A 27,758-nucleotide genomic window follows, 5' to 3' on the forward strand; every position below is an offset into this window, starting at 1 on the left:
CCACATTCCCTTCAGGAATTCACAAGACACTTATACACTAAAGATAATCATCGTCTTCTAAAGGAGATTTCTGTTTTCTTTCTCTAAATATTTAAAGTACTGTAAGATTATCTTTCAGCTCATAATTTATATGCTCCTCCATGGTCCCCTTTCAATTCACAAATATTTCTTAGGATTTCTAGTCACTAAGTGGACTGAAAACAAGTTGGACCAAAGAACTTTTTGACTTAGTCTCAAAAACAAAACAAAACAAAACACGTAAGTGGCTAATATGGGAGAGAGGTGGGGTGTGGGACAGGTTCACCTTAATTACTAGTCAAAGTAATTTGAAATACTTAAGAATAGTTTAAAAATACCTAAAATTTGGGACACCTGGGTAGCTCAGTGCTTGAGCGTCTACCTTCGACTCAGGGCTTGATCCCAGGTCTGGGGATTGAGTCCAGCATGCAGCTCCCTGTGAGGAGCCTGCTTCTTCCTCTATGTCTCTGCCTCTCTCTGTGTCTCACATGAATAAATAAATAAAATCATTTAAAAAAAAAAACCTAAAATGTTTTCTATATTCTTTTCTATTATAAAATGCCTTCCTATTATACTTTTATAATAAAAATAAGACTTTACTGAAATAAAAAGGGAAATATTTAATCTACTCCAAGTCTGGCCCCAAACATTTCTGAAAATACTAACACTTAACAGATTTAGTCCCCCTTATGCTAAATTTATGCAAAACTCACTTCATTATAACAGTAACAGCTATTTGCAGAAACTGTCACTATTTTTGCAAAACTGTCAATAGATTGTTTTTGTTTTTTTAGTTTTTGTTTTTGATATTTTATTTCTTTAAGAGAGAGAGAGAAGGGGCAGAGGGAATCTCGAGCAGAATTTTAAGCATACTCTCTGCTGATACAGGGTTTGATCTCCCAACGCCAAGACCACAACCCCAGCAGATATCATGAGTCCCACACCTAACTGACTAAGCCACCCCGCTGCCCTTTAATAGATGCTTATAGATGCTTTTTCTTCCAAATGTAACTGAATGCCCTCCTGCAGCATAAAAAACATTTGCAACTCTTGTCACAACTCATAATTATGACATGTATATGGGAAAAATGTCAAGATTTCAATTTTTTTTTAAGATTTTATTTATTCATGAGAGACACAGAGAAAGAGAGAGAGAGAGAGAGAGAGAGGCAGAGACACAGGTAGAGGGAGAAGCAGGCTCCATGCAGGAGCCTGACATGGGACTCAATCCTAGGTCTCCAGGATCAGGCCATGGGCTGAAGGCAGCGCTAAACCGCTGAGCCACTTGGGCTGCCCAAGATTTCAAATTCTTGTGGAGGATTACCATTTAATCAATTTTTAAAATTTCATCAAAAGGAAGAATGTAAAAAATTTTAAAACCTCCATTAGTCTTCTTTCATGTCTGTCCTTTGTGGCCTTTATAAAACTAGACATGCAGTTTTATACATCATTGTCATTATGATATATAACTGTATCTCTACCTTTTACTTAATATTACTTTGTAAAATTTCTCCCTATTTCTGCATTTTTATCATTTTAATCATCTTCCTCTTTCACTGGTATATTAGATTTTCCTATACTTCCTATATTATTGACAATTTCAGTAGTTTTAAATTTTTAACTATTAAATATCTTGCTATTAGCATTTTTGTATAGCTTTTATGTTATTCTTTTGAAAGATTTCCTATGACAGATTCCTAGGAGTAGAATTACAGTGCCTCTTAATATGTGGCATCAGTTTGCTTCTCTAAAGGATCAGTATGCATTTCTAAAGCACTTCATCTGTCTCTTGGTTTGTGGCTGTCCCTCTGTGGCTTACCAAACAGCATCTGCTTTGTGATTTTACTATCATTTATTTTCAACACATATCTCACCCTGCTGAGTTAATCTGTAATGCACATCCTTTCGATACTTGTTATCTAACTGTAATCCAGAATCTCAGACTTAGTCACCCCCTCTTACCAGCTGAGGCTTTACCAAGCGTGTATGGCACTAAACCATTTGTGAGCATTGAAGATGATTTCAGTAGCAATCCAAGTCACATGGTCCCACAGAAGGTTGCCCATTCCCATTGCTTTACAGAAATTTCTTCTGGATTTTGATATCAAATTTATTCTAGGTCTTGTCAGCCAATTTCCAGATGGACATATTGACCACATTTTTGTTTAATCAGTTCATCATCAAACTTCATAAGCTCATCAGTATATAGTGAGGACAAGCTATGGTTATTTTAGGTTTCACTAGTGTCTACTCATACAACAGAAGTCATCTTTAGGTTAAACATTTATCCATGGGAGATGAAATTGTGTGTTCAGGAGTGTAAATGGGAATCTGTTTCAGGCAGTTCTTAACAAAGGCTTTGAGGATTATAGATAAATTTAGTCTATTGAGTTAGGAATTCCTGGGATCTAAATATGTTTTTTTAAAGATTTTTCTTATTTATTTGAGAGAGAGAGAATGAAGTGGGAGAGAGACAGAGGGAGAGGGAACAAACAGACTCCTCGCTGAGCAGAGAGCCTGAAATGGGGCCAGACCCCAGGACCCTGAGATTATGACCTGAGTTGAAGTCAGACGCTTAACTGACTGAGCCACCCAGGTGCCCCTAGATATGTATTTTGATAGCAGTTTTATTCATCCATTTATTTCTATATTCCTTTAATAAATGTTTATTGAATAGCTACTGTGTCCTTGGCACTATACTAGTTATTATTGCTAAGAAAGTGAACAAAACAGACACAATCTCCTTCCTCTAGAGCTTGCAGTGTACAGTGTGTGTGTGTGTGTGTGTGTGTGTGTGTGTGTGTGTGTGAGTCTGTGTATGTGTATATACAAATGATAGTCCAAAATGCCATAAGATTGGAGCTGTGATAGTGGCTACAAAGAAAAAGGGTGCTTTGAAAGCATGTAACTGGAGTCTAATCAATTAGAGGGGAGGTCAGAGAAGTCTTCTCTGGGGAGGTAACATTAACACTGAGTCTTGGGGGCACCTGGGTGGTTCAGTCAGTTAAGCAGCTGACTGCCTACTCTTTATCTCAGCTCAGGTCATGGTCTCAGGATTCAGAGTTCAAACTCCATGTTAGGCTCCATGCTGGGCATAGAGCCTACTTAAAATAATAATAGATAAATAAATACACTGTGTCCTGAACAAAGAGTAGGAATTAGCCCTACAAGGTGGGGAAGAACCCTCGAGGCAGGGGGACCAACATACATGAATACCCTTAGAGGAAAGGGGCTTTGCACATAATTTCAGAAACAGAGAAAAGGGAGATGTGTCTGAAACATGATGAGTGGGGAAAAGAGAAAGGAGAAATAAGGCTGAAGAGACAGATAAAAGTATAACAAAAATCCCAGGTCATTGTGCAGAACATCCTAGATATATACAAGCTTACAGAAGGAGTTTTGTAGTATCTGAGATGAAAAGAATATCAAAATGACTAAAGTTTAGGGTTCTGGGGAGAGAAGAGGAAAAGGGAGGGGAGATGCCTGGGTGGCTCAGTGGTTGAGCATCTGCCTTCGGCTTGGGTCATGATCCCAGAATCCCAGGATCAAATCCCATGTTGGGCTCTCTGCATGGAGCCTGCTTCTCCCTCAGCCGTGTCCCTGCCTCTCTCTGTGTCTCTCATGAATAAATAAATAAATAAATAAATAAATAAATAAATAAATAAATAAATAAAATCTTTAAAAAAAAAAAAAAGAAGAGGAAGAAGGGGTTAGATAGGTACATAGACTGTGAAGAGCTTTGTAGGTCATGAGAAAAGATTTTGTCTTTTGTCTTAAGAGAATAGGAAGCCATTATATTTAGATTAAGGAAGAAGAACCCTCCCCAAGTGTACCCAGAAAAATATAGCCAAAAATGTAGGAGAAAAAAATGGAGACAATGGAGTAATGAAAACTTAGGGAAAAGTGTTTCTTTTAAAAGGTTGAAAGGTGGGATGCCTGGGTGGCTCAGTGGTTTGAGCGTCTGCCTTTGGTCCAGGACGTGATCCTGGAGTCCCAGGAAAAGTCCCATGTTGGGCTCCCTTGGTGGAGCCTGCTTCTCCCTCTGCCTATGTCTCTGCCTGTCTCTGTGTCTTGAAAGTTTAACATGATGATGACTAAAAAAGCAGGGCAGTAACATGATCAGATTTGTGTTCATAAAAAAAGTACTTTGGCAGGGTGCCTGGGTGGCTCAGGTCATGGTCCAAGGGTCCTGGGATCGATTCTCACATCAGGCTTCCTGCCTGCTTCTCCTTCTCTTTCTGCTTGCTGCTTCCCCTGCTTGTGCTCTCTCTCTCTGTGTCAAATAAACAAATAAATAAAATCTTAAAAAAAAAAAAAAAAAAGTACCTTGGCTGCAGCCATGGAAAATCATTTGGATGTGCCCACAAGTGAATGTGGGAAAACCAGCCGGAGGTTAATTCTGTCACCCAGGAAAAGATGATGGCAATTTAGTCTGGGTGGGTGATATAGTGTGAAGTGAATGCATTTAAAAGATATTTAGATTAGATCCTCAGACTTTATCCATTTTATAGCTGAAAGTAGGTAAGAATCTTTCAGCTATCCAATTTCAGAGGCTCTAATGTAAACCGTGATGACTATAGTTAATAACACTATTATTATATTTTTTAAAATAACAAGAAAAAACATTTTATATAAAAAAATACAAAATATGTAGGAGGTAAAAAAAAAAAAAACAGACAGACTTTAGTAACTACTTTGTGTATTAGCTTCTTAGGGCTGTATAACACATTACCAAAACTTAGGTATCTTTAAAACAACAGAAATTTATTTTGTCACAGTTCTGCAGACCAGAAATATGAAATCAAGGTATTGACAGGGTGGATTTTTTTTCTAAGGCTCTGAGGGAGAATTCACTTCATGCCTCTCTCCTAACTTATGGTCACTGTCAGCAATTCTTTTTTTTTTTTTTTTGAAGATTTATTTATTTGACAGAGAGAGAAGAGAGAGAGGATGCACAGTGAGGAAGGGCAGAGGCAGAGGGAAAGGGAAATTCAAGCAGACTCATCTCTGATCATGGAGCCCAATGCAGGGCTCTATCTCATGATCTTGAGATCATGACCTGAGCCGAAATCAATAGTTGGACGCTCAACGAACTGAGCTATCCTAGCTGTCAGTAACTTTTTGTGTTGTGTTCCTTGGCTGGTAGACATATCATTCCAATCTCTACCTCCATCTTCACATGACCTTCTTCCCCGTGTCTCTATGTGTAGGTTTTTTTTTTTTCTGTCTTTTAAAGGACACCTATCACATGTATTTATTACCTCTATGAGGAGAAGGAGTATGTCTAATCCAGGATGATCTCATGTTAAGAGCCTTACTTTAATTACATCTGCAAAGATCCTTTTCTGAATAGTCATGTTCATAGGTACTAAAGGTTAGAACTTGGATATATCTCTTGGCAGGACACAATTCAACCCACTACACTTGGCTAAGGGGATAAGGAAGAGGGAGGTATCAAGGATGACTCTTGGGTTTTAGGTTTGTGCAACTAGATGTACAGTACTGTTATTTAGTAAGGTATAGAATATTATAATAAGAATAGATTTAGAGGAGGCAATTATGAGTTTAGACTTGTACACATTAGATTTTAGGTGGCTTTGAGACCAGCAAGCAGAAATGTTGGGTAGACAGTTGGCATGTCAGATCTGGAAAGACCAAGTGGTTGGTCTCTATTAAGAGACCGTATTAAGATAGAGAACAATGGAAGAAAACCAGGAGAGACTCATTTTAGTCATGTTATGTTTGTGATGCCTAGAAGTATCTGGAAATGTCATATATTTGGATTGTAATGTGGGAGTGGTAGGTTAAATTCTAGTCGTCAGTTTATAAGTGATCATCTAAATCATGAGAATTAGTGAGATTTCCTGGGGTACAGAGGGTTGAGTGAGAAGAGAAGAGGCTTCAGACCTATTCCGCTAGGAAATTTCATTAAAGAGGAAGAAATCCTGCCTTCCTAGGAAGAAATTGAAAAGAGGTGGCCAAAGAGGTAAAGAGGAAAACTGAGAGACTATGGCAACAATACAGCAATGAAAACTAAGGAAAAAGAGTGTTTCTTTTAAAAAGTTAAAAGCCAGGGAAAGGAGTGTTTCAACATGGAAGGAGTGATCAACAGTGTAAATGCTGTTGAAAGATAGAGCAAGATGGAGACTGAAAACTTTCTATTGGATCAAGAATAGTAAAGTCATTAATGAGAGTAAAGAATTGTAGAATAAATGGGAGGTGAGGGGACCCCTGGGTGGTGCAGGGTTTGGCGCCTGCCTTTGGCCCAGGGTGCGATCCTAGAGACCGGATCGAGTCCCACGTCGGGCTCCCGGTGCATGGAGCCTGCTTCTCCCTCTGCCTGTGTCTCTGCCTCTCTCTCTCTCTGTGTGACTATCATAAATAAATAAAAATTTTTAAAAAAATGGGAGGTGAGAAAATGGAGACATCTTTAAAATAGCTCTCTTTTTTTTTTTTTTTCTTAAATAACCTTAAATGTAGAGAAAAAGTTACAAACATAGGGGCACCTGGGTGGCTCAGTCAGTTAAGTGTCTGCCTTTGGCTCAGGTCATGATCCTGAAGTCCCTTGTCAGGCTCTCTGCTCAGCAGGGAGTCTGCTTCTCACTCTGCTCCTCCTCCTGCTTGTGCTCTTTCTCTTGCTCACTGTCTCAAATGAACAAATAAAATCTTTTTCAATTTACTATTTATTTATTTATTTAAAGATTTATTTATTTATTTATTCATGAGTTACACACAGAGAGAGGCAGAGACATGGGTGGAGAGAGAAGAGAGAAGCAGCCTTCCCACAGGGAGGTCCATGTGGGACTCCATCCGGATCACGCCCTGAGCTGAAGGAAGATGCTCAATCACTGAACCACTCAGGAATCCCTAAAATATTTTTTTTAATTTTTTAAATTTTAATTTTTATTATTTTAAAATATTTTATTTATTTATTCATGAGAGACACATAGAGAGAGAGGAGAGAGGCACAGAGACACAGGCAGAGGGAGAAGCAGGCTCCATGCTGGGAGCCCGACATGGGACTCGATCCTGGGTGTCCAGGATCACGCCCTGGGCTGAAGGCGGCGCTAAACCGCTGGGCCACCTGGGCTGCCCTAAAATCGTTTTTTAAAAGAAAAACTTGTAAACATAAAGATAGTAAAATATTCATATATCCTCCCAGATGCCCACTGATAACATTCTATCCCATTTGTCTTTGTCATGTGCTCTGTATGTATGTGTATGCATGAATAATTTTTTTCTGAATCGTTTGAAGGTAAATCCCATATATCATAGCCCTTTACCCTAAATACTCCACTGTATATTTCCTAAGAATAGAAATATTTTCTTATAGAACTGATATACCAATTATAAATATAAATTGTAATTGTAACTATCAATATTTACATTGACACTTTTATTTAACCCACTGTGCATATGACAATTGTGTTGGTTGATGTAATAGTGTCCTTCATAGACTGTTTTCCTTTTCTCTACCTAGTACAAAGTGAAGTTTAGGGGCAGGTATTACATGTAATTGTCATTTTGTTTTAATCTTCTTTCATCTCAACTATGGCCACAGCTTTTGTCTTTCAGGATACTCGCATTTTTTAAAGGAGTCCCCTATTTCATTATTATTTTTAGTATTTTTAAAAGGTTTTATTTATTTATTCATAGAGACACACACACAGAGAAAGGGAGGGGGGGGGCAGAGACACAGGCAGAGGGAGAAGCAGGCTCCATGCAGAGAGCCTGACGTGGGACTCCATCCAGGGTCTCCAGGATCACGCCCCGGGCTGCAGGCGGCGCTAAACCGCTGCGCCACAGGGGCTGCCCTATTTTTAGTATTTTTTAAATATTTTATTTATTTATTTGAGAGAGAGAGATGGAGTCAGGGGCAGAGGGAGAGGGAGAGGCAGACTTCCTGCTGAGCAAGGAGCTTGATCCCAGGATCCCAGAATCACAACCTGAACCAAAGGCAGACACTTAATGGACTGAGCCACCCAGGCACCACCCCCCCCCACCATTTCATTTTTTAAATAGAATTTTCTTCACTTTGAATTTGATGATTTTTGTATGATTAGATTGAGTTTATACATTCTCAGCCACACTGTGCCCTTTTCAGGGTATCACATCTAAGTGTGTGCATAATGTGTAAACAGCTTTTTAAAGAAGCTTGCTTGCTCAGGGAAGCAGAGAGATAAGGTTGTAGCTATAAGCCAGTATTTCTCAACATTGGTTGTAAATTAGAAGTACTTGAATAGCTTTTAATACCAGTGTAAGGCTCCTTTCCAGAGATATTGACTTAATTGGTCTTGGGTGGTGACCAGACATAAGCATTTTTAAAACTTCCTAAATGTTACTAATGTACAACTGAGTTTGAGAAACATTGCTTGAAGAGTATGTGGGTGATGATAGTGGTGATTTAACATGATAGAAGTTAAAATATGTTTTAAAGCTTTTTGAAATCCAGTTCAAAAGAAAAAGGTTGAAGATTAAAGAAAGATACAAAGAGTCTAGAAGCCTTTTATTTGAGGCCTTTGTACTCTTCTTGAGTACAGTTATAGCAAAATAATATTATGGGATAATGGGACCATATTTACTGTTCAATAATGAGGAAAGGATCATACAAGTAGAATATGACAAATTGTATTTTGAGAATTCTGTGAAAGTCAAATGTTCTTAGAAAATGCAAGAATATAAAAAAAAAAAAAAAAAAAAATGCAAGAATAGGGATCCCTGGGTGGCGCAGCGGTTTGGCGCCTGCCTTTGGCCCAGGGCGCGATCCTAGAGACCTGGGATCGAATCCCACATCAGGCTCCCGGTGCATGGAGCCTGCTTCTCCCTCGGCCTATGTCTCTGCCTCTCTCTCTCTCTGTGACTATCATAAATAAATAAAAATTGAAAAAAAAAAAAAAGAAAATGCAAGAATACAAAGTATATTCATAGTTTTCCATATTTTAACTGTTAATTAATATTTTGTAACAGCGATTATGAATATCCTATCTCTAGATGCCCGGGTGGCTTCTTGGTTGAGCATCTGCCTTCAGCTCAGGCCATGATTCTGGAGTCCTGGGGTTGAGTCCCACATTGGGCTCCCGCTTCTCCCTCTGCCGATGTCTCTGCTTCTCTCTGTGTGTCTTTTATGAATAAATAAATAAAATCTTTTTTAAAAAGGATATTTTTTTTCTCAAGGGAACCAATCCAATCAAAAAATGGGCAGAAGACATGAATAGACACTTTTCCAAAGAAGACATCCAGATGGCTAACAGACACATGAAAAAATGTTCAACATCGCTTGGCATCAGGGAAATACATATCAAAACCACAATGAGATACCACCTCACACCAGTCAGAATGGCTAAAATTAACAAGTCAGGAAATGGTAGAAGTTGGCAAGGGTGCAGAAAAAGGGGAGCCCTCTTATACTGTTGGTGGGACTGCAAGCCGGTACAGCCACTCTGGAAAACAGTATGGAGGTTTCTCAAAAAGTTGAAAATGGAGGGCAGCCCTGGTGGCTTGGCGCCGCCTACAGCCTGAGGTGTGATCCTGGAGACCTGGGATCGGGTCCCACGTCGGGCTCCCTGCATGGAGCCTGCTTCTCCCTTTTCCTCTCCCTCTGCCTGTGTCTCTGCCTCTCTCTCTGTGTCTATGAATAAATAAATAAAATCTTAAAAAAAAAAAGTTGAAAATAGAGCTACCCTACAACCCAGTAATTGCACTACTAGGTATTCACCCCAAAGATACAAATGAAGTGATTCAAAGGGGCACCTGCACTCCAATGTTTATAGCAGCAATAGCCATAATAACCAAACTATGGAAAGAGCCCAGACGTCCATTGACAGATGAATGGATAAAGAAGATATGGTAATATATATACAGTGGAATATTGCTCAGCCTTCAAAAAATCTTTCCATTTGCAATGATGTGGATGGAACTAGAGGGTTTATGCTAAGTGAAATAAGTCAATCAGAGAAACACAATTATCATAAGATTTCATTCATATGTAGAATTTAAGAAACAAAACAGGAGCATAGGGGAAGGGAGGGAAAAGTAAAACAAGATGAAATCAAAGAGGAAGACAAACCATAAGAGACTCATAATCATAGGAAACAAACTGAAGGTTGCTGGGGGGGCGGGGACGGTCACTGGATGGGGTAACTGGTGATGGACATTAAGGAGAGGACGTGATGTGATGAGCACTGGGTATTATATAAGACTGATGAATCACTGAATTCTACCTCTGAAACTAATAATACTGTATGTTAATTAATTGAATTTAAATTAAAACAATTTTAAAAAGAATATCCTTTCTCATGATAACAGTTTCACCTGATTTATAGGAATGTACCAGGATATTTTATTTATGCCTACAGTTGTAGTAATATAATATGGTACCAAAAGATTTTAATATCAGGGGACCTGGTTGGCTCAGTTGGAAGAGCACATGACTCTTAGTCTTGGAGTAATGAGATCAAGCTCCAAGTTGGTGTAGAGATTACTTAAATAAGTAAAACTAAAAAAAATGTTTAATGTCAAACTCTTAAGGACCACAAAAAGGATAGTCCACACCTTGAAAGGAGATTTTTTTAAATTTGCAAGATGGCATATATTACTTATCAGATAAGACAGAAACTTACCATTGAAAGTGGAAAATATAACCACTAACTGCTAAGAATGACTACAATTTATTATGGAATACATATTATTGTAGACAAAGTTACAAAACATAATTGTATTTCAGTTTGAAGTCTTCACTGAGAAAACAGTAGCATCCCATGGGTTATTATGGTTCATAAGATTTTTGTTGCTACTGACCAGGGGAGAGGAAGGAGGTGAAATAAATAAACCATTTAGAGAAACTGGAGTTTAAAATATTGCAGTGTGGTTTCATAGAGGGAGAAATAAAGCAGTACCTAGAAAGTAGTAAGTTAACAAGTTAGAAAAGGCTTAAAAAGTTAGGAAGTTAGGAGAGTAAGGAAAGAAAAAAAGTTGAAATGAAACAAGGTTGTGATTAGACTCTCTCAGCTATCTTCACCATTATATAACTATAATTATGTCTAGATTATCTCCTAAATTAATGAAATTTTTTTATTGAGGTGAAAATTTACATAAAATACAGCTATTTAAAAATGTACAATTCAGGGATCCCTGGGTGGCGCAGTGGTTTGGCGCCTGCCTTTGGCCCAGGGCGTGATCCTGGAGACCCGGGATCGAATCCCACGTCGGGCTCCCAGTGCATGGAGCCTGCTTCTCCCTCTGCCTGTGTCTCTGCCTCTCTCTCTCTCTCTGTGATTATCATAAATAAAGAAAAAAATATTTAAAAAAAAAAGTACAATTCAGTGCTATTTAGTTCATTCGCAATGTCATGCAACCACCACCTGTATCTCCTTGCAAAACATTTTTCATCATCCCATATCCATTAGTCTAACCCTATTTCTATCCTCTCCCCCCCCTCCCTCAAGGAGACATTGGCAGTCACCAATCTGTTTTCTTTCCCTATGGATTTACCTATTCTGGATAGTTCATACAAATGAATTATACAATGTGGACCTTTTGTGTCCTGTTTCTTCCACTTAATGTTTTTGAGATTCATCTACTTGTATCATATATCAGTACTTCATTTCTTTTTATGGCCGAATAATAGTCCATTGTATAAATATCATATTCTGTTTATTCATCCCTCTGTCGATGGACATTTGAGTTGTCCCTATCTTTTTTTTTTATGAATTGTGCTGCTAAGAAATGTTCATGTATAAGTTTTTGTATGAACATCTGTTTTCTTTTGGGTATATATCTAGGAGTGGAATTGCTAGGTCATATGGTAATTCAATGTTTAACCTCATTAGGAACTACCAAACATTTTCCATAGCAGCCATACCATTTATATTTCTACTGGCAATGTTTGAGGGTTGTACTTTTTTCCACATCCTCTACAACACTTACTTTCCACCTTTTTGAATATATCGATTCTACTCAGTTTGAGTGCCATGTCATTGTAATTTTGATTTATATTTCCCTATTGACTAATGATATTGAGCACTACTTTATATGCTTATCAACAGCTATTAACATATATTCTTTGGAGAAATGACTGTTCAAGTCTTTTACCCACTTTAAAATTGGATTGTCTTGTTAAATTGTAAGAGTTCTTTAGGGACGCCTGGGTGGCTCAGCATTTGAGCATCTGCCTTCGGCTCAGCGCGTGATCCTGGGACCCGGGATTGAGTCCCACATCCGGCTCCCTTCAAAGAAACTGCTTCTCCCTCTGCCTATGTCTCTGCCTAAAGATTTTATTTATTCATAAGAGACACAGAGAGAGGCAGAGAAATAAAATCTTTAAAAAAAAGAATCCTTGGGATCCCTGGGTGGCTCAGTGGTTTGGCGCCTGCCTTCGGCCCAGGGCATGATTCTGGAGTCCTGGGATCGAGTCCCACATCGGGCTCCCCACATGGAGCCTGCTTCTCCCTCTGCCTGAGTCTCTGCCTCTCTCTTTCTGTCTATCATAAATAAATAATCTTTTAAAAAATTTAAAAATTCTTTATTCTGGATACTAGATGCTTAACGTATGATTTACAAATATTTTTTCTCTTACTATATTAATTTTTCTTTTTTTTTAAAGATTTTATTTATTTATTCATGAGAATACACAGAGAGGAGAGAGAAGCAGAGACACAGGCAGAGGCAGAGGGAGAGGCAGGCTCCATGCAGGGAGCCCGATGTGGGACTCGATCCCCGGCCTCCAGGATCACGCCCTGGGCTGAAGGCGGCGCTAAACCGCTGAGCCACCAGGGCTGCCCCCTATATTAATTTTTCTACCTCTGTCCTTCAAGTCATTTCTTCTGAAAGATCTTGACAATAAATATATTGCTAACTGTGCCCTTGCCACTTAGTCCTTCCTTAAGGTCTTCAAATATGCTCATTATAAAAGACATTTGATGTTTCTTAAACTGGGTGCTGCGCACATGGGTGTCCATTTTATTTACACATTTTACTGTCACTCATGTATAGGTTATATTCTCTCTTGTATATATAAGAAGAAAATAAAAAGGCTTGGCAATGCTGCTTTCTCTCATCACTACCCCATCCTATTTTTGTCCTCTTTCATTGACATACTTGTAGAATGAGTGGCCAATATTTCCCCCTTCATGTTATCTACCCCTAATTCCTCTTTATTTTATTTTATTTTTGTTTCTAATTCCTCTTTAATCCTTTGCAACACAACTTCTTTACCCATCTTGAAATAATGACACCTTTGAGCCTCTGCCCCACCTCCATCTTTTTTCTTTCTTCCCAGGCAAAGTCACTAATGACTCACCTTGCTGCAATATGCAGATGACTGTTCAACCCGTATCTCCAAATCTAAGCCCTAATCCGTCTTAGAACCCTAACTATATCTGAATATTCCCAGTCTTTTTCTTTACCAGATACATTTCTATTAATCAGTGTCCCCCCACCCCCCACTCCGCCCAGATCCAAATCTCTATTTCTTCAAACCACATTAGTTTCGGTCTCAAGAGTTTTGTAGTAATTGCCAGTTCCTCCCTCTTCAATCGCTTCTTATAGCTGACCAGTTATCACGTCTTATGATTTCTACTTTAAATGCCTTTCATTTCCACTCAGTGGCTACCACCCCAGTTTAATCCATCATCGCACAGCCTCTCTCGGACTCCACTCTTTCCCTCAAGTGATAATAGAAATCTCTAGGAAGCGCGATGTGATGAAACATGGTGCTAGATAAAAAAGATTCCTTTGGTAGTATCGTGGAAGAAGACGTGGGGAAGGGAGGGTGTTGGGGTGGAAGGATGAAGCCCCAAATTGCGGCAATGGCGGTAGAGAAGATGCATGAAAAAGCGTAAAGTCGACGGGTGACCAACGGGAGGTGGAAGGACTTACATCTTCTACCCTGTCTTCTACTCCCATAAACTAAGTACGTCGAGGGACTTTTTGCTAAGGGAGGCAAGCCGGCGCCTCGGTAAGCACGGTCACGCTCGGAGCGAGCCAACCGGACTCCACCGTCCGGATGGCGGACCCCAGATTGGCCGCGGGAGTGTTAGGGAGCCGGCCCCTCTAGCTCCCGTCTCTATGGTTCGCGGGATCTCCAGGTCGGGGTTTGGCCCGGCCGGCGTTTGCGCGTGCGCGAGCTCCTGCGCGTGCCCGCCCTCCCGCAACTGCCCGAAGCCCCGGGCGGGAGGGGCGGGTCTGGGAACGTTGCGGCGGCCGTCGCCGCGGCCCCAGCCCCCAGGGTTACTCCGGGCCCAGGCTGTGCCGGGGACTCTTGGCGTCGCCTCCTCGGGTGGCACCCGCCCGGCCCTAGATGGTGGGTCCGGAGGATGCCGGAGCCTGCTCGGGAAGAAACCCTAAGTTGCTCCCGGTGCCGGCGCTGGAGCCCGTGGGCCAGGACGGAAAGATGATCCGGGCCACGGGCGGCTTCGGCGGAGGCGTCGGCGCTGTGGAGCCGCCGGCAGAGGAGGAAGAGGAGGAGGAGGAGGAGGAGACGCCGCCTCAGCAGCTCCTCCGGCGCTATCTCGCGGCGGCCGGCGGGGGACAGCTGGAGTCGGCGCTGTGCTCCCGTCCACTCCCCGCCCGCCAGCCCCGCGCCGCGCCGCCCCCGGCGGCCCCGCGCCCTGACGCCTGCCCGCGGGACTCGGGCTCCAAGCGGCGAGGCGCGGCGGCGGCGGACGTCCGCGCGCCGCGGCACAGAGGCATGACCAACGGGGACTCGGGCTTTCTGGCGGGCCAGGACTCGCGGGACCTGGAGGAGGCTCGCGGACTAGCCCGCGCTGGCGGCCGGGACCCGAGCCGCCGCCGCCTCCGCCCGCAGGGGCCTGGCGACGAGGGCGCGGACGGCTCGGGCAGCGCGTCCGACTGGGCCGCGCCGCTGGAGGACCCGCTGCGGAGCTGCTGCCTGGCGGCGGCGGACGCCGACAAGCCCCAGGGCGCGGGCGGCGGCTCGGAGGGCGGCGCGGGCGGCGACGGCGGGAGCAGCGGGGACTCGGAGCGGCCGGGAGCCGGCGCCGGCGCCGGGGGTTGCGAGGAGGGCCCGTCCGCCGCCGCCGCCGCCGCCGCGGGAGCCGAGAGGATTAGCGGGGGCGCCGGCGCTGAGCCTCGCCCCGGCGTCCCGGACGTTCGCGTGAACTCTCGGAACACGTTCGAGGTGAGCCGCGACCACCTGCCCCCCGCCAGTCCGCCGGTGCCCGCGCCCGCCGCGGAGCAGGGCGCCGCGGGGACCTCGGCCCGGGCTCGACGGAGCGGCGGCTTGGCCGACTTCTTCGCCAGGTACAGCGCAGGCTGCGCCGGGGCTCGGGGCGGGCTCGGGGCCGGGGCGGAGGTCGAGGCCGGGGTCCGGCGGAGAGCGGCTCGAGGGCGGCCTGCGGGCGGGCTCCCGCCGCCGTCAGGACTCGGCTTTGATTTGTCACCGCGGGTAGAGGAACTGGGTCTGCATCGTGTTGCCTGTGGGAGAAGTTGCCGACTTTGTGGGGAGCGAATCGTTCTGTTGCCCTGGCGGGCCGGGGGCTATACCAGCAGCCACACCTGGTTTCCGCGTATTCCGGTCCTGCCGCGGCTGCAGTTTTGCCTCCTCCGGAAAAGTAGACAGCCTGCTCCGTTCTCAGTTTATTTTTTACTGTCCTGTGAGGATTAGGGTTGGGGGAGTGGGGGTGGGCGCGGCGGTGCGTGTGTACGGGTGTGGTGGTGAAAGAGAAAGGAAGTCGTTTTGCAGAGATGGCTATTTGCGTGCAGTCTAAACCCATTCAAGTGGCTTGGGAATTCTGGAAATTGGAAGTGATTGTGTTTCATAGTGTTTAACTGTTTCAGTGGCCTTTATTAAAATGCAGTCAGTTTGGAATTTAGAGTGTGAGCCAAGCCCTTAAAGCCAAATTGCTGTGGCGCTTTATCTAGAAAATCCGTCTTCTCTACTGCCAAATAGGCCTACACTTTCCTCAGCAATTTCTTTTTAATTTCTGACGCCATTGTATTTGAGTTTTGACCTGCTGTTCTTGAAATTAAGTTATGGTGCTGGATGTTGCAGATTTCGGAATAGGGTTTTGATAGGGACAAAACACTCATCCTATTGCACGTTAACGAAATGCCAATTTTCCTGGAGTCGTATCTTGATACCCTTTTTTTTTTTTTCTTTTAATCTCTAGTCAAATAGGAAAGTATTCCCAACTTGTAAACTCTCCCTTTCAGAGATCTTCTGTGTTTTTGTTTCCTTCTTAGGGATCTTGATAGAAATGAAAGAAACAAGTTATGCAGCTCTAGTTTTAGAGAATTATGCAATCCGTGTGCATATTTGTAGACACAGGCACAATTTTCTCATTGTAACTAATATTTATTTTTCTGTCTTATCCTTTGTTTTTCCTGCTTCTGTGGATTTACAAAAACAAAGTTGTTTACATCAAGATTAGGAAATCCTGATTTTGTGTTACTAGTAGGACAAATATATAGTAGTGAGACTTGCATTTGTGTCTATAGTTGCAAAAATACACAAAAAATGTAGTTAAAGCTTATAGTGGCAATATTTTAAGAGCATGCAAGATGAGCAAAGTTTATACATTTGTGAGCTTTGGGTGTTTATTGGTCCTGTTTTGATTTCAGGCATCAGGCAATTTTAGACCTGGAAGCAGCTTTGGAAATCACTAATTCAACCACTGTACCCAGAATGCCTGCTGTGTGCCACCCTTGTGAATAGAGATGATTTGGACAGTGGAGTACAGGCTAGTAGGTATTAAGTTTGAAGACAAATGCACATACATGGATTGCAAATTATGAACAGTAACAAGGCAAATTAATAGGGAGAAATTTTGATATAATTATTTTTTTCTTTAGTCTAATAGGCTAGACTAATAGGATTTCAGTTAATATGGCTTGATTACTACATTCATACAGCCACATTAATCATGTGTATCAGAGCACTGGATTTGAAGTCAGAAAATAGGTACCAGGAAGTTAATTTCTCTAAGCCTCATTTTTCTTAATTTAGATCTGAATGTCAATCTACTCTGTCAGTTGCTTCTTTGTATAACTTTCTTGGGAAGGGACACAGAGGCACAATCTTTCTTTTAGCATTTAACTAAAACCTTAACTGGATTCTGAACACTTTAAAGGCAGAGACCATGATCTTCATCTCTGAGTCTACAGTTACTTAGCACTGGTATTGAGAACCTTGCTTAGTTTATGTTGAATTGGCAACTTTTATGGACTCTTCCTCTTTACTATTCTCTAGGTAGTGTAATTTTGGTTTTTTGTTCATAGGCTCCATCTAGAGCCCAGCTCAGGGCTTGAACTCATGACCTTGATGAGATCAAGACCTGAGCTAAGATCAAAAGTTGGAAGCTTAACCAACTGAGCCCCAAGTAATTTTGAAGAAATCTTCTATTCCCAGGCAGAATGATCAGAAATTTCCTTTGCCTTGGCAACTTAAGAGGTTTTATCCCTCCGTTCATGGGTACAACTGTCATTCTTAACTCTGAAGCTTCAGATGAGGGATCCTCTTGGGGATATCTTGTTCTAGGATGTATTCTTGTTCTTGAGTGCAGCCCCTACCTACCGCCACCTCATTTTTTGATGAAGAAACTCATTGTCTACATAAGTTTAGGTAGCTAATGGCAGAACTGGAATTAGAAACCAGGATTCCTCTTTTCAGACCAGGTTTACGTTCAGTCACAATTTATATTAGCCTGTGGCTTTTTACTCTCTCACCTGCTTATCCTCCATCTTTACCTTCTTTCTCCTTCCTTTCTTTCTCTTAACCTGGCAAAAATCTGTAACAAGTACTTTTTTCTTTTTTTTAAAGATTTTATTTATTTATTCATAGAGACAGAGAGGCAGAGAGAGAAGCAGGCATCATACAGAGAGCCTGACTGGGACTCGATCCAGGGTTTCCAGGATCACGCCCTGGGCTGCAGGCGGCGCTAAACCGCTGCGCCACCGCGGCTGCCCTGTAACGCCACCGGGGCTGCCCTGTAACAAGTACTTTTTTTTTTTTTTTTAATTTATTTATGATAGTCACACAGAGAGAGAGAGAGAGAGAGAGAGAGAGGCAGAGACACAGGCAGAGGGAGAAGCAGGCTCCATGCACCGGGAGCCTGACATGGGATTCGATCCTGGGTCTCCAGGATCGCGCCCCTGGCCAAAGGCAGGCGCCAAACCGCTGCGCCACCCAGGGTTCCCTGTAACAAGTACTTTTAAGGAATAGTTTCAGGGATGCCTGGGTGGCTCAGCGGTTGAGTGTCTGCCTTTGACTCAGGGCATGATCCTGGACTGAGTCCTGCATTGGGTTCCCTATGGGGAGCCTGCTTCTCTCCCTCTACCTATGTCTGTCTGTCTGTCTGTCTGTCTCTCTCTCATGAATAAATACATCTTAAAAAAAAAAAAGTAATAGTTTCATGTTTGTTTTAACCAAAGTAAAGATAGGGGAACATTTTATAGTGATTTACCTGTTACTACAAAGTTACCTTCAATTAAGTCACATCATTGGCGGAAGCTTCATTGAGTAGAGTAGAAATTCTATAGGAGCTAAAGGAATTTGGTCCAGGATGGGACTGCTCTCCATCTCCTATTTTCCTTCTCTTCCAGATGAGGGAAGTTCTAATTCAGTCCCCGTCGGGGGCTTGCCCTCAGCTTCAAATGTGCATCTCTCTGTGAATGGTGACTTGACGATGGGAGCTCCAGAAGTAATATTCCCTCAGATCCTTGATCTTTTCCTGCTCATAAATGTTTAAAAATGCTAGGTGGGGAGGGCAGCCTAGGTGGCTCAGGGATTTAGCGCCACCTTCAGCCCAGGGCCTGATCCTGGAGACCCGGGATCGAGTTCCACGTTGGCCTCCCTGCACGGAGCCTGCTTTTCCCTCTGCCTGTGTCTCTATCTTTCATGAATAAATAAAATCTTTAATAAAAAAAAAATGCTAGGTGGGGAGCACCTGAGATGGCTCAGTCATTTGAGCCTTGACTCTTGGTTTCTGCTTAGGTTATGATATCAGGGTGGTGAGATCCAGCCCTGTGTCCGGCTCCACACTCAGTGGGGAGTTGCTTGAGATCTTCTCCCTCCCCCTCTGCCCTTTTATTGCTCATATATATGCACGCTCTCTCTCAAATAAATAAGTCTTAAATAAAATAAAAATGCTAGGTGGGTGCACTACCCCTACTATCACCAACTAGCAGTAAGAAGATGAAAACTTAAAAAAAAAATCTCAAAAAAAAATCTCTTGTGTTTCTGGGCTAGCCTTCATTTTTCAAGGATCTGCTTATTTCAAAAATAATTTTAAATTATTTTTAAGGGTCCTTCAAGCAAATTCATGTCTTAGTTTTTTTTTCAGACTAGATTGGTTTGTTTTTTAGGTAGGTACACCCTTTATAGATGTATTTTTTTGAGCCATTTAACACTTTTGAATTTTGTTCGGATAGTACTGGCATAGTTACTGTTATTTAGAAACACACAGGTAAAAAAAAAAAAAAAAAAAAGAAACACACAGGTATCTGTGTCTCCAGGTAGTACTGATAATTTTTTTTTTTAACAAAGTCTTCATGTGAATCATGAGAATCTGGTGGCCTTAAAGGGCATAACTAATGTCGAGAAGGAAGTATTGAAGATTTTTCCTTTTATTTATTAAAAAAATATTTTTTTAAGGTCTTATTTATTTGAGAAGGAGAGAGGGGGGTGAGGAACAGATAGAGAAGCAGACTCTCTGCTGAGCAGGGAGCCTGATGTAGGGTGGGGTTCCATCCTGGGACTCCGCCATCATGACCTGAACCAAAGGCAGACACTGAACAGACAGGCATCCAAGCGCCCTTTTTCCTTCCTTTTTTTTTTCCCCCTTCCTTTTGAAAAGAGAATTGACGTTATAAATTATGAAACATACAGATCCACCTTGCTTTTTCTATAGTTACTGACGTCTGAAACTTAATACATGTTGTGGTAAAAAATTATTTTCATGGAACTCTTTTTATTACAGTTAGGTTGAATGAGGAAGACTGAAGGCTCTTTTTGTGATTTCTTTTTTTTTTTTTTTAATTTTTACTTTTATTAAATAGGCTCCACACCCAACATGGGGCTTGAACTTATGACCTTGAGATCAAGAGTCCCATGTTCCACCTCTACTGACTGAGCCAGCCAGGTACCCCTAGTGCTTTCTTTTCATATCTAGACAGTCTCCATTCTCCCCAATATAAAAAATGTTTAGAATGTATATTTTTTTGTTAAATATGATAGAGAATTTTAAATTCCTACAATTACAGTTTTTCTTTCCCCTCCCCCCCGCCTTTTTTTAAGTAGGCTTCATGCCCAGCCTGGAGCCCAATTCAAGGCTTGAACTCACCACCCTGAGATTAAGACCTGAGTGAGGCCAAGACTCAGATACTTAATCAACTGAACCACCCAGGAACCCCGTACAATTTTTCTTTATTTAAGGTTGTCAGAAACAGCAAAATCAACATTTCTTTTTCCACCTAGAATTTACTTTAGTTGGCAAGATCGTGATTCACCTAACTGAACCATCATAACCCTCTGTCATATAGGGCTCCCCTATTTGTTGCACAGTGTATATATTCCTTCCAGCTAACTAAAATAAGAACCTATTTTTCAAAAATTCCTTTTTTCAACATTTTAGTGAAGAAGAAGCAAAATATCAAACTTCTGGTAAGTTTTAAAAAGCTTTTTATAGCTCTCCAGATCAAGGATTTCTTTAATACAGGTGTGGTGTAATTATTTATAAGGAGAATGAAGGAATATCTTGACTTAAATATTAAATTTCTATTATAAGAGATTATAAAAAACATGAAAATATTTTTTTTCTATGTCACTAATGAAACTTCTTTGGACATTACTTGTATATTATAATTAAAATGTTTGAAATTTTTAGAGAAGCTGAAAAGAAAATGTAATTCATTGCTCTAGAATAAAAACAAGATACTTTTTAAGATTTTAGAGTATTGTGGGATCCCTGGGTGGCGCAGCGGTTTGGCACCTGCCTTTAGTCCAGGGCGCGATCCTGGAGACCTGGGATCGAATCCCACATCGGGCTCCCGGTGCATGGAGCCTGCTTCTCCCTCTGCCTGTGTCTCTGCCTTTCTCTCTCTCTCTCTCTCTCTCTCTCTCTGTGTCTCTCATGAATAAATAAATAAAATCTTAAAAAAAATTATAATGATAATTTCTAATTCAGGAAATACTCCTGTGTGACCTACAAAAGGATTCATTTTTATTTTACAATTACTTGCCCATAGTCAGATAGTGAATGAATAAAAGAATCAGACTAACGATCTGATTCCTAGGGCTTGAAGCTAATATACTGATTTCTATGAATCATGAGAAGTTTACAAACAAAAACATAGCTTTTGGTGTAGTAAAAATACCATTGGCTTGAGAGATAAGATTTTTGGCTTTTGTCCTGGGTAGCTGCTTCTGCCATTGAATAATTGTATGACCTTGGGCAAATAACTAAATTTATAGACTTCAGTCTCATCTGTGAAATTAGGAGATTCAGAGTCCCTTTCAGCTTTAATATATTGTGATTATATTAAACAATATTTTTGCAGTACTATTGTAGACCTCAAAATTTTGCCAGCTTAAATATTACAAATGTGAACTGAGTTAAAAAACAGGGTGTAAAAAAAAAAAAACAGGGTGTTTGGGGACGGCTGGGTGGCATAGCGGTTGAGCCTCTGCCTTTGGCTCAGGGCATGATCCCAGAGTCCCGGGATCGAGTCCCACATCGGGCTTCCAGCATGGAGCCTGCTTCTCCCTCTGTCTATGTCTCTGCCTCTATGTGTCTCTCATGAATAAATAAGTAAAATCTTAAAAAAACAAAAAACATAAAAAAACAGGATGTTTGTTTCATCTATAAAATGAGAATGTTGCCAGAGATAGAAATATCTCTGACTCTAAATTCTGCCTTGCAGCTCTTTCCACTATTTTTCCATGCCTCCATAATGGTGCGCATGAATGTCCTGACAGATGCTCTTAAGAGCATTAACAGTGCTGAAAAAGAAAGGCAAACCCCACATTCTTATATGCCATTCTCCAAAGTCATCATCCAGTCTCTGTGAGGGTGCAGCATGGTTACATTGGTAAATTTGAGATCATTGATCACAGAGCTTGGAAAATTGTTGTGAACCTCATGGGCAGGCTAAACAAGTGTGGAATAATCAGACCCAGATTTGATGTAAAACTTAAAGATCTAGAAAAATGGCAGAATAATCAGCTCCCATACCCCCAGTTTGGTTTCATAGTAGTGACAACCTCAGTTCATATCATGGACCATGAAGAAACAGGATGAAAACACACAGTAGGGAAAATCTTGGGATTCTTTTTCTAGGGAAGTAATACATATGTGAAAATAAAATGCCTCAATGGGAAAACAAAAAACAAAACTCTACCTTGCACATTTCTTTTAGTAAAGGACTAACTCTGACCCAGAATAATCATGCTAAACATCAGTTAATCAGTTTTGTTTCTTATATGTATATAGTATAGAGCAGCGGCTCTAATTAGAAAATTCTAGATTTTTTTTCTTATAATATCTTTGGAATAGGAAGAAAAATAGGATAAGTAAATTCTCGTTAATGTACTAGAACTTGAGACCTTAACTTCTAGACCATGATTTATATCTCAGAGGTTCCCAGTGCTCTACTTTGGCGAATAATACCCTAACACAATAAGTCCAAGCTTTTTTGTTATACTTCAAAATTACCTAAAAGCACGTTTAAAGAAATGAGATTCTCCAGAATCCACAACCCCTCCTTTGTCAGATTCAGGGGACTTGCTTTTAGGCAGATGGCATATTCAAACTACAGGATAGTGTAGTATTAAAAATACTGGTTCTAGAGTTAGACTGCTTGGTTTGAAGTAGCTTACCTAGCTGTATAATTCTGCACTAGTTATGTGGCCCCTCTGGATCTTAGCAACTCATTCATAAAGTAAGGATAATTGGTGATACCTACCTCATGAGACTGTCCATGAGATAATGTTCTGAGAGCATTGTATTTCTTATGTGGCATATAATGAAGGTTCAGATGTTGTTATTCGGACTTCATTCAGCAAGACAGCTGCAGCCCCTTCCCCAACTTCATCATTGAAATCCATTGGTTTAAAGAAAGGAAGAGATGAATGGATTTTTTTATATACTACCTGAAGTAACATTATATAATTTGTGTACTAGATTTTTATTTTTTTATTTATTTTTTATTTTTAATTTTTATTTATTTTTATTTATTTATGATAGTCACAGAGAGAGAGAGAGAGAGGCAGAGACACAGGCAGAGGGAGAAACAGGCTCCATGCACCGGGAGCCTGACGTGGGGGGACTCGATCCCGGGTCTCCAGGATCGCGCCTTGGGCCAAAGGCAGGCGCTAAACCGCTGCGCCACCCAGGGATCCCATAGATTTTTAAATATAATTGGTATTTGGGATTGTATGGACTTTGATTCAAATGGAGTGTGATGCTGTGATCTAAAATTTCCAGAAGTCTTGAAGCTTTGACTAAAAAGCAAATCTGAGAAGGAAATGAAAGCAGGGAATGTTGAGAACGATTAAAATATTTGTATCTTTTATTGTTTTAAGGAACTTATAGACAGGCAAAAGCAAGTTTTATAGTTCATGAAATGTTTAGCTTGGCTCACTCATATATTTCATATTTAGTATGTTGTGGTGGGAAAGCTTTGGGAAGAGTGGAAGCATTTGGAGATTTTGAGGTGACACATCTGTTACCCATCTCTCCAAGTATATTGGAAAGGGGAAAGTCAGTCCTTTTCAAGACAGCTTGCTTCTTCCTAGGAACTCTGCTATCTATGCTGAGTTGTCCCCAGGTAGTTCTGATTGATAGTTGCTTGGACCCTACTACAATAATTCTTAAACTTTAGTGTTTAAAATTACCTAGAGGAAGGAGGTTGTTAAGAATGCAGATTTCTTGAGCTCCCCCCACTTACCCTTTCGATTCACTAGATCTTGGATGGGGCTCAGCAGTAAACCAAGTATTTTACAAGGGCTTCCTAGTGATTCTGATGCAGGTGATTCCCAGGCTATGATTACTGAAATAATTGATAGGTAGATCTCCTCAGATAACAACTGAAAGAAGGTGCAACATGCATTTATAACTCATTACCTTATTGATTTAAAATTGGGTCATATGTAGGTCCTCTGTAATTGGTGAGTTTAAGTACAGATACAATAGAGAACAGGGGTAAATATAAATGTAGAAGTATTTTGCTAGCCTTCAACAGGTTGAAAGGTTATCTCTGCCTGATTAAATCTTAGCTTCCTTTTTATTAGTGGGAAGGGTCTTTTACTTTCACTTTATGTTGTGCAGATAGCCATGTTTGCCTGGTCTGTGAAAAGCTTTAACTTTGAAAACCTTACTCAGATCTCTTCAATGTAGAGTCATAACTTTACCTCTCCCTATTTATAGCTTATCAAAAAAGGTGTTAATTTTCCTTCCTTCTGCCGCTAGTTGTAACTCCTTTCCATGTCTTTAAGAAAAAATCCTGCAGACTGCACATGGCTTATTCCCCTCTAGATTTGCTGCTTCAGCCCTTCTTGGACTTCTTATTTCTGTGGCCAAAAGAAGAAAGAGGGAAACCCCATGTGACTGTCTGGGTTTTCAGCAGGCTCTTTCCTGCAATTAAGAGAAGTTTACCTTAGGAAACCAAGTTACAAGTTATACTCCTAGTTTAGAGCTACTTTGAGAGTGAACTTGGTAATGTGTTTAAATTTACCTTTGAATTTGGCTTTTCACTTTTTTTTAATTTGAATTTTATTTTGGGATACATTATTGGCTAGAAAATATTTCCATCTGCCTGTTTCTAACCCCACAGAGATTAAAACATTATGAGTTTGGAACAGAACATGATAGTTTTGAAATCAAATTATGTGCTATTTTCTCATATTTTCCCAAATACTGTAATGTATAACTACCCATCATACATTGGGCATTGTTTACAGTTTCCAAATCTGGTTTTCATCTAGACTGTTGATGGTCATCTTCTAGTCAAATAGGGGAAATACTTTTATTGCCCCCAAGAAAAAGGTATTCAGAGACTAAAATTTAATTTTTTTGTAAGTAAAACAGAAAGTGCTCATCCTTTTTTTGGTTTAAAAAATAGAAATTTCATGTATGATAGTTCTGTAGGTTAGTTAGAAGCCTAACAAGTCTCAATGGGCTAAAATCACTGTGTCAGCAGGGCTCCATTCTTCTCTAGAAGCTTGAGGGGAGGGTCCATTTCCTTGTCTTTAGAAAATGCTCATATATTGTTTGCTTTTGAAAAGCAGGACAGGAAATATAAAATAAAACTACTAAGGATAAATCTTTTGTTTCCATACTATTCCAGTTAAGGTGGTAAGGAAAAAGATAAAATTGGAGAGTGTGAAGTTACAGTTAGAGACAGGAAAAGCTGTTACAAGAATGAACTTGAAGAGATTTCTACAGAGAAAAATTGCTGAGGAAAATATGTTAGTTGGAAGTTAGCTCATACTTTGGCTGCTAGGCTTTAGTATATTACTACAGATTATCCCCATATTTATTTTTCTACCCTGCTTACCTCAACGCCTTTGTAGAGGTTTCTGGCAACTTCTTTCCTTAAAGATATGTACTGTGCCTTCCTCTTTAAATAAGTAAGTAAGTAAATAAATAAATAAAAACATATGGTTGATACATCTTTTATATATGTACATGAGTATATATTATGTATATATGATGTAATATAATGTAAAATAATCCATATGTATATGTAGGTTTAATTTAGGCTTTAAAAGTTTAGGAGCTAGTATGATAGATTCAAATATTAAAAAGTACTATTTTATTCAATGTGTTCTTCCTTGAGTTTCAGTGTTAAAAGGAAAATTATCTACAGATATCACGGTTCAGCTTGCAAACAGAATGAAAATCCCTCTCACCCGTAAGGAGAAAATTAATTGCTCATTAGCAGGAAGATATATTGTGTAGTTTTATTTTTTATTTATTTGTTTTTTTAAAAGATTTTATTTATTTATTTATTTATTTATTCATTCATTCATTCATTCATTCATGAGAAAAACAGAGAGACCTAGGCAAAGGGAGAAGCCAGCTCCCTGCAAGAAGCCCGATGCAGGACTTGATCCTGGGTCCAGGATCATGCCCTGAGCCAAAGGCAGACACTCAACTGCTGAGTCACCCAGGAGTCCCATGAAGTTTTAAAGTTTTTTTTCTTTTTTTTTTTTTTTAAAGATTTTCTGTATTTATTCATGAGACACACACACACACACACACACACACACACACACACACACACACACACAGAGGGAGAGGCAGAGACACAGGCAGAGGGAGAAGCAGGCTCCAGGCAGGGAGCCCGATATGGGACTCCATCCTGGGACTCCAGGATCACGCCCTGGGCTGAAGGGAGGCGCTCAACCGCTGAGCCACCCAGGAGTCCCAGTTTTAAAGTTCTGAAGTTAAGTTATTGAAGTTTTAAATAAGTAAAAGGTCTCAACTAAGTAGTTTCTGTGTTTCTGAAGAGTGATGAAGTAGACGTTTGTAAAATGTAAGTGATAAAATGTAACGCTCTTCCCCCCCCCCCCTTACATTGCCCTTGACACTCTTCACCTCACCCCTGTTGGATTGACTTTTTAATTTATTGGTACTACCTAGGATTGAAGAGATTAAAATCCTGGGTGTTTGGAAAACAGAGGATTTGTTGTGATTCAGAATTGGGTGTTGAGAACCAAAATTTGTTATCAAAGACTAATAAAATTTTTGATAGATAATTATTATATAAGGTAACAAGCACAATAATTGAACATATAACCAGGAAACTATGGCCATCTTTGTAATATTCTCCTAGAAATGCATTAATACTGTGAAGAATACTTAGGACAGCAATTAATTTTCAAAATTGGAAGTACAAGTAACAATTATACTGCAGGAAGGAACAATTTTAGAAGCTAACCACTATTGGGACACCTGGGTGGTTTAGCAGTTGGGTGTCTCCCTTTGGCCCAGGGCTTGATCCTGGGGTACTGGGATCAAGTCCCACATTGGGCTCCCTGCATGGAGCCTGCTTCTCCCTCTGCCTGTGTGTGTCTCTGCTTCTCTCTGTGTGTCTCTCATGGATAAATAAATAAATAAATAAATCTTAAAAAAAGAAAAGATAACCACTGTTACATTTTTCTAAATAAAATAATAACTAGCCATATATTTAATGAGATAAGATTGTTTTGCTCTAGGAGGCCACCAAAATATAATCTTTTGATTTGGTTGTCTGTTTAAAGGAAACATAACACCATGTAGAAAGAAGAGACACTTACCTTGGTCACTAGAGGGATTTCAGCTATGCTACTGGAAGATAAGTTCTGGGACTCCTGAGTGGCTCAGTGGTTGAGAGTCTGCTTTTGGCTCAGGGCATGATCCTGGAGTTCTGGGATCGAATCCCACAATGGGCTCCCTGCACGGGGACTGCTTTTCTCTCTGCCTATGTCTCTGCCTCTCTGTCTCTCTCATGAATAAATAAATAAGATCTATTTTTTTTTAAAGGAAGATAAATCTTACTATCTTGCATACCATCAGTCCTAGAAGTACTTCAAGGTCAGGCCTCAGCAAAAGGTCAACAAAACAAACCAACAACCACCACCACCACCCTAGAGCTAAGTGTGTTTTTTGCCTCTTAATTCTTACAGAGTTTAGGCACCTGATGGATATTGTTTAGCCTCTGCTTGAATTCTTTTACTAACAAGGAGGTCAATTTCCTCAAGACAGCCTATTGAGGGTATTGTTAGAAGGTTCTTTATGTGAAGA

At 40.7% G+C, this 27,758-nt stretch overlaps 1 protein-coding gene across 5 annotated transcripts in view; it reads left to right on the forward strand.

The window, feature by feature from the left end:
- The window catches only part of TBC1D12 (TBC1 domain family member 12), a 122,911-nt gene that overhangs the window by 10,725 nt on the left and 84,428 nt on the right, over nt 1-27,758 (forward strand). The window contains exon 1 of one of the 5 annotated variants that reach the window (XM_038578233.1): nt 14,165-15,276. The exons of 3 other annotated variants lie outside the window; for them this stretch is intronic. In XM_038578233.1, coding sequence (XP_038434161.1) covers nt 14,315-15,276 — 962 coding nt within the window. In that variant the 5' untranslated portion in view covers nt 14,165-14,314. Of the gene's footprint in view, nt 1-14,164; nt 15,277-27,758 lie in introns of those variants that run through there. One more of the 5 variants, XM_038578237.1, reaches the window with a different exon arrangement.

This window comes from Canis lupus, chromosome 28 (genome assembly GCF_011100685.1).
Source record: "Canis lupus familiaris isolate Mischka breed German Shepherd chromosome 28, alternate assembly UU_Cfam_GSD_1.0, whole genome shotgun sequence".
Classification (NCBI taxonomy): domain Eukaryota; kingdom Metazoa; phylum Chordata; class Mammalia; order Carnivora; family Canidae; genus Canis; species Canis lupus.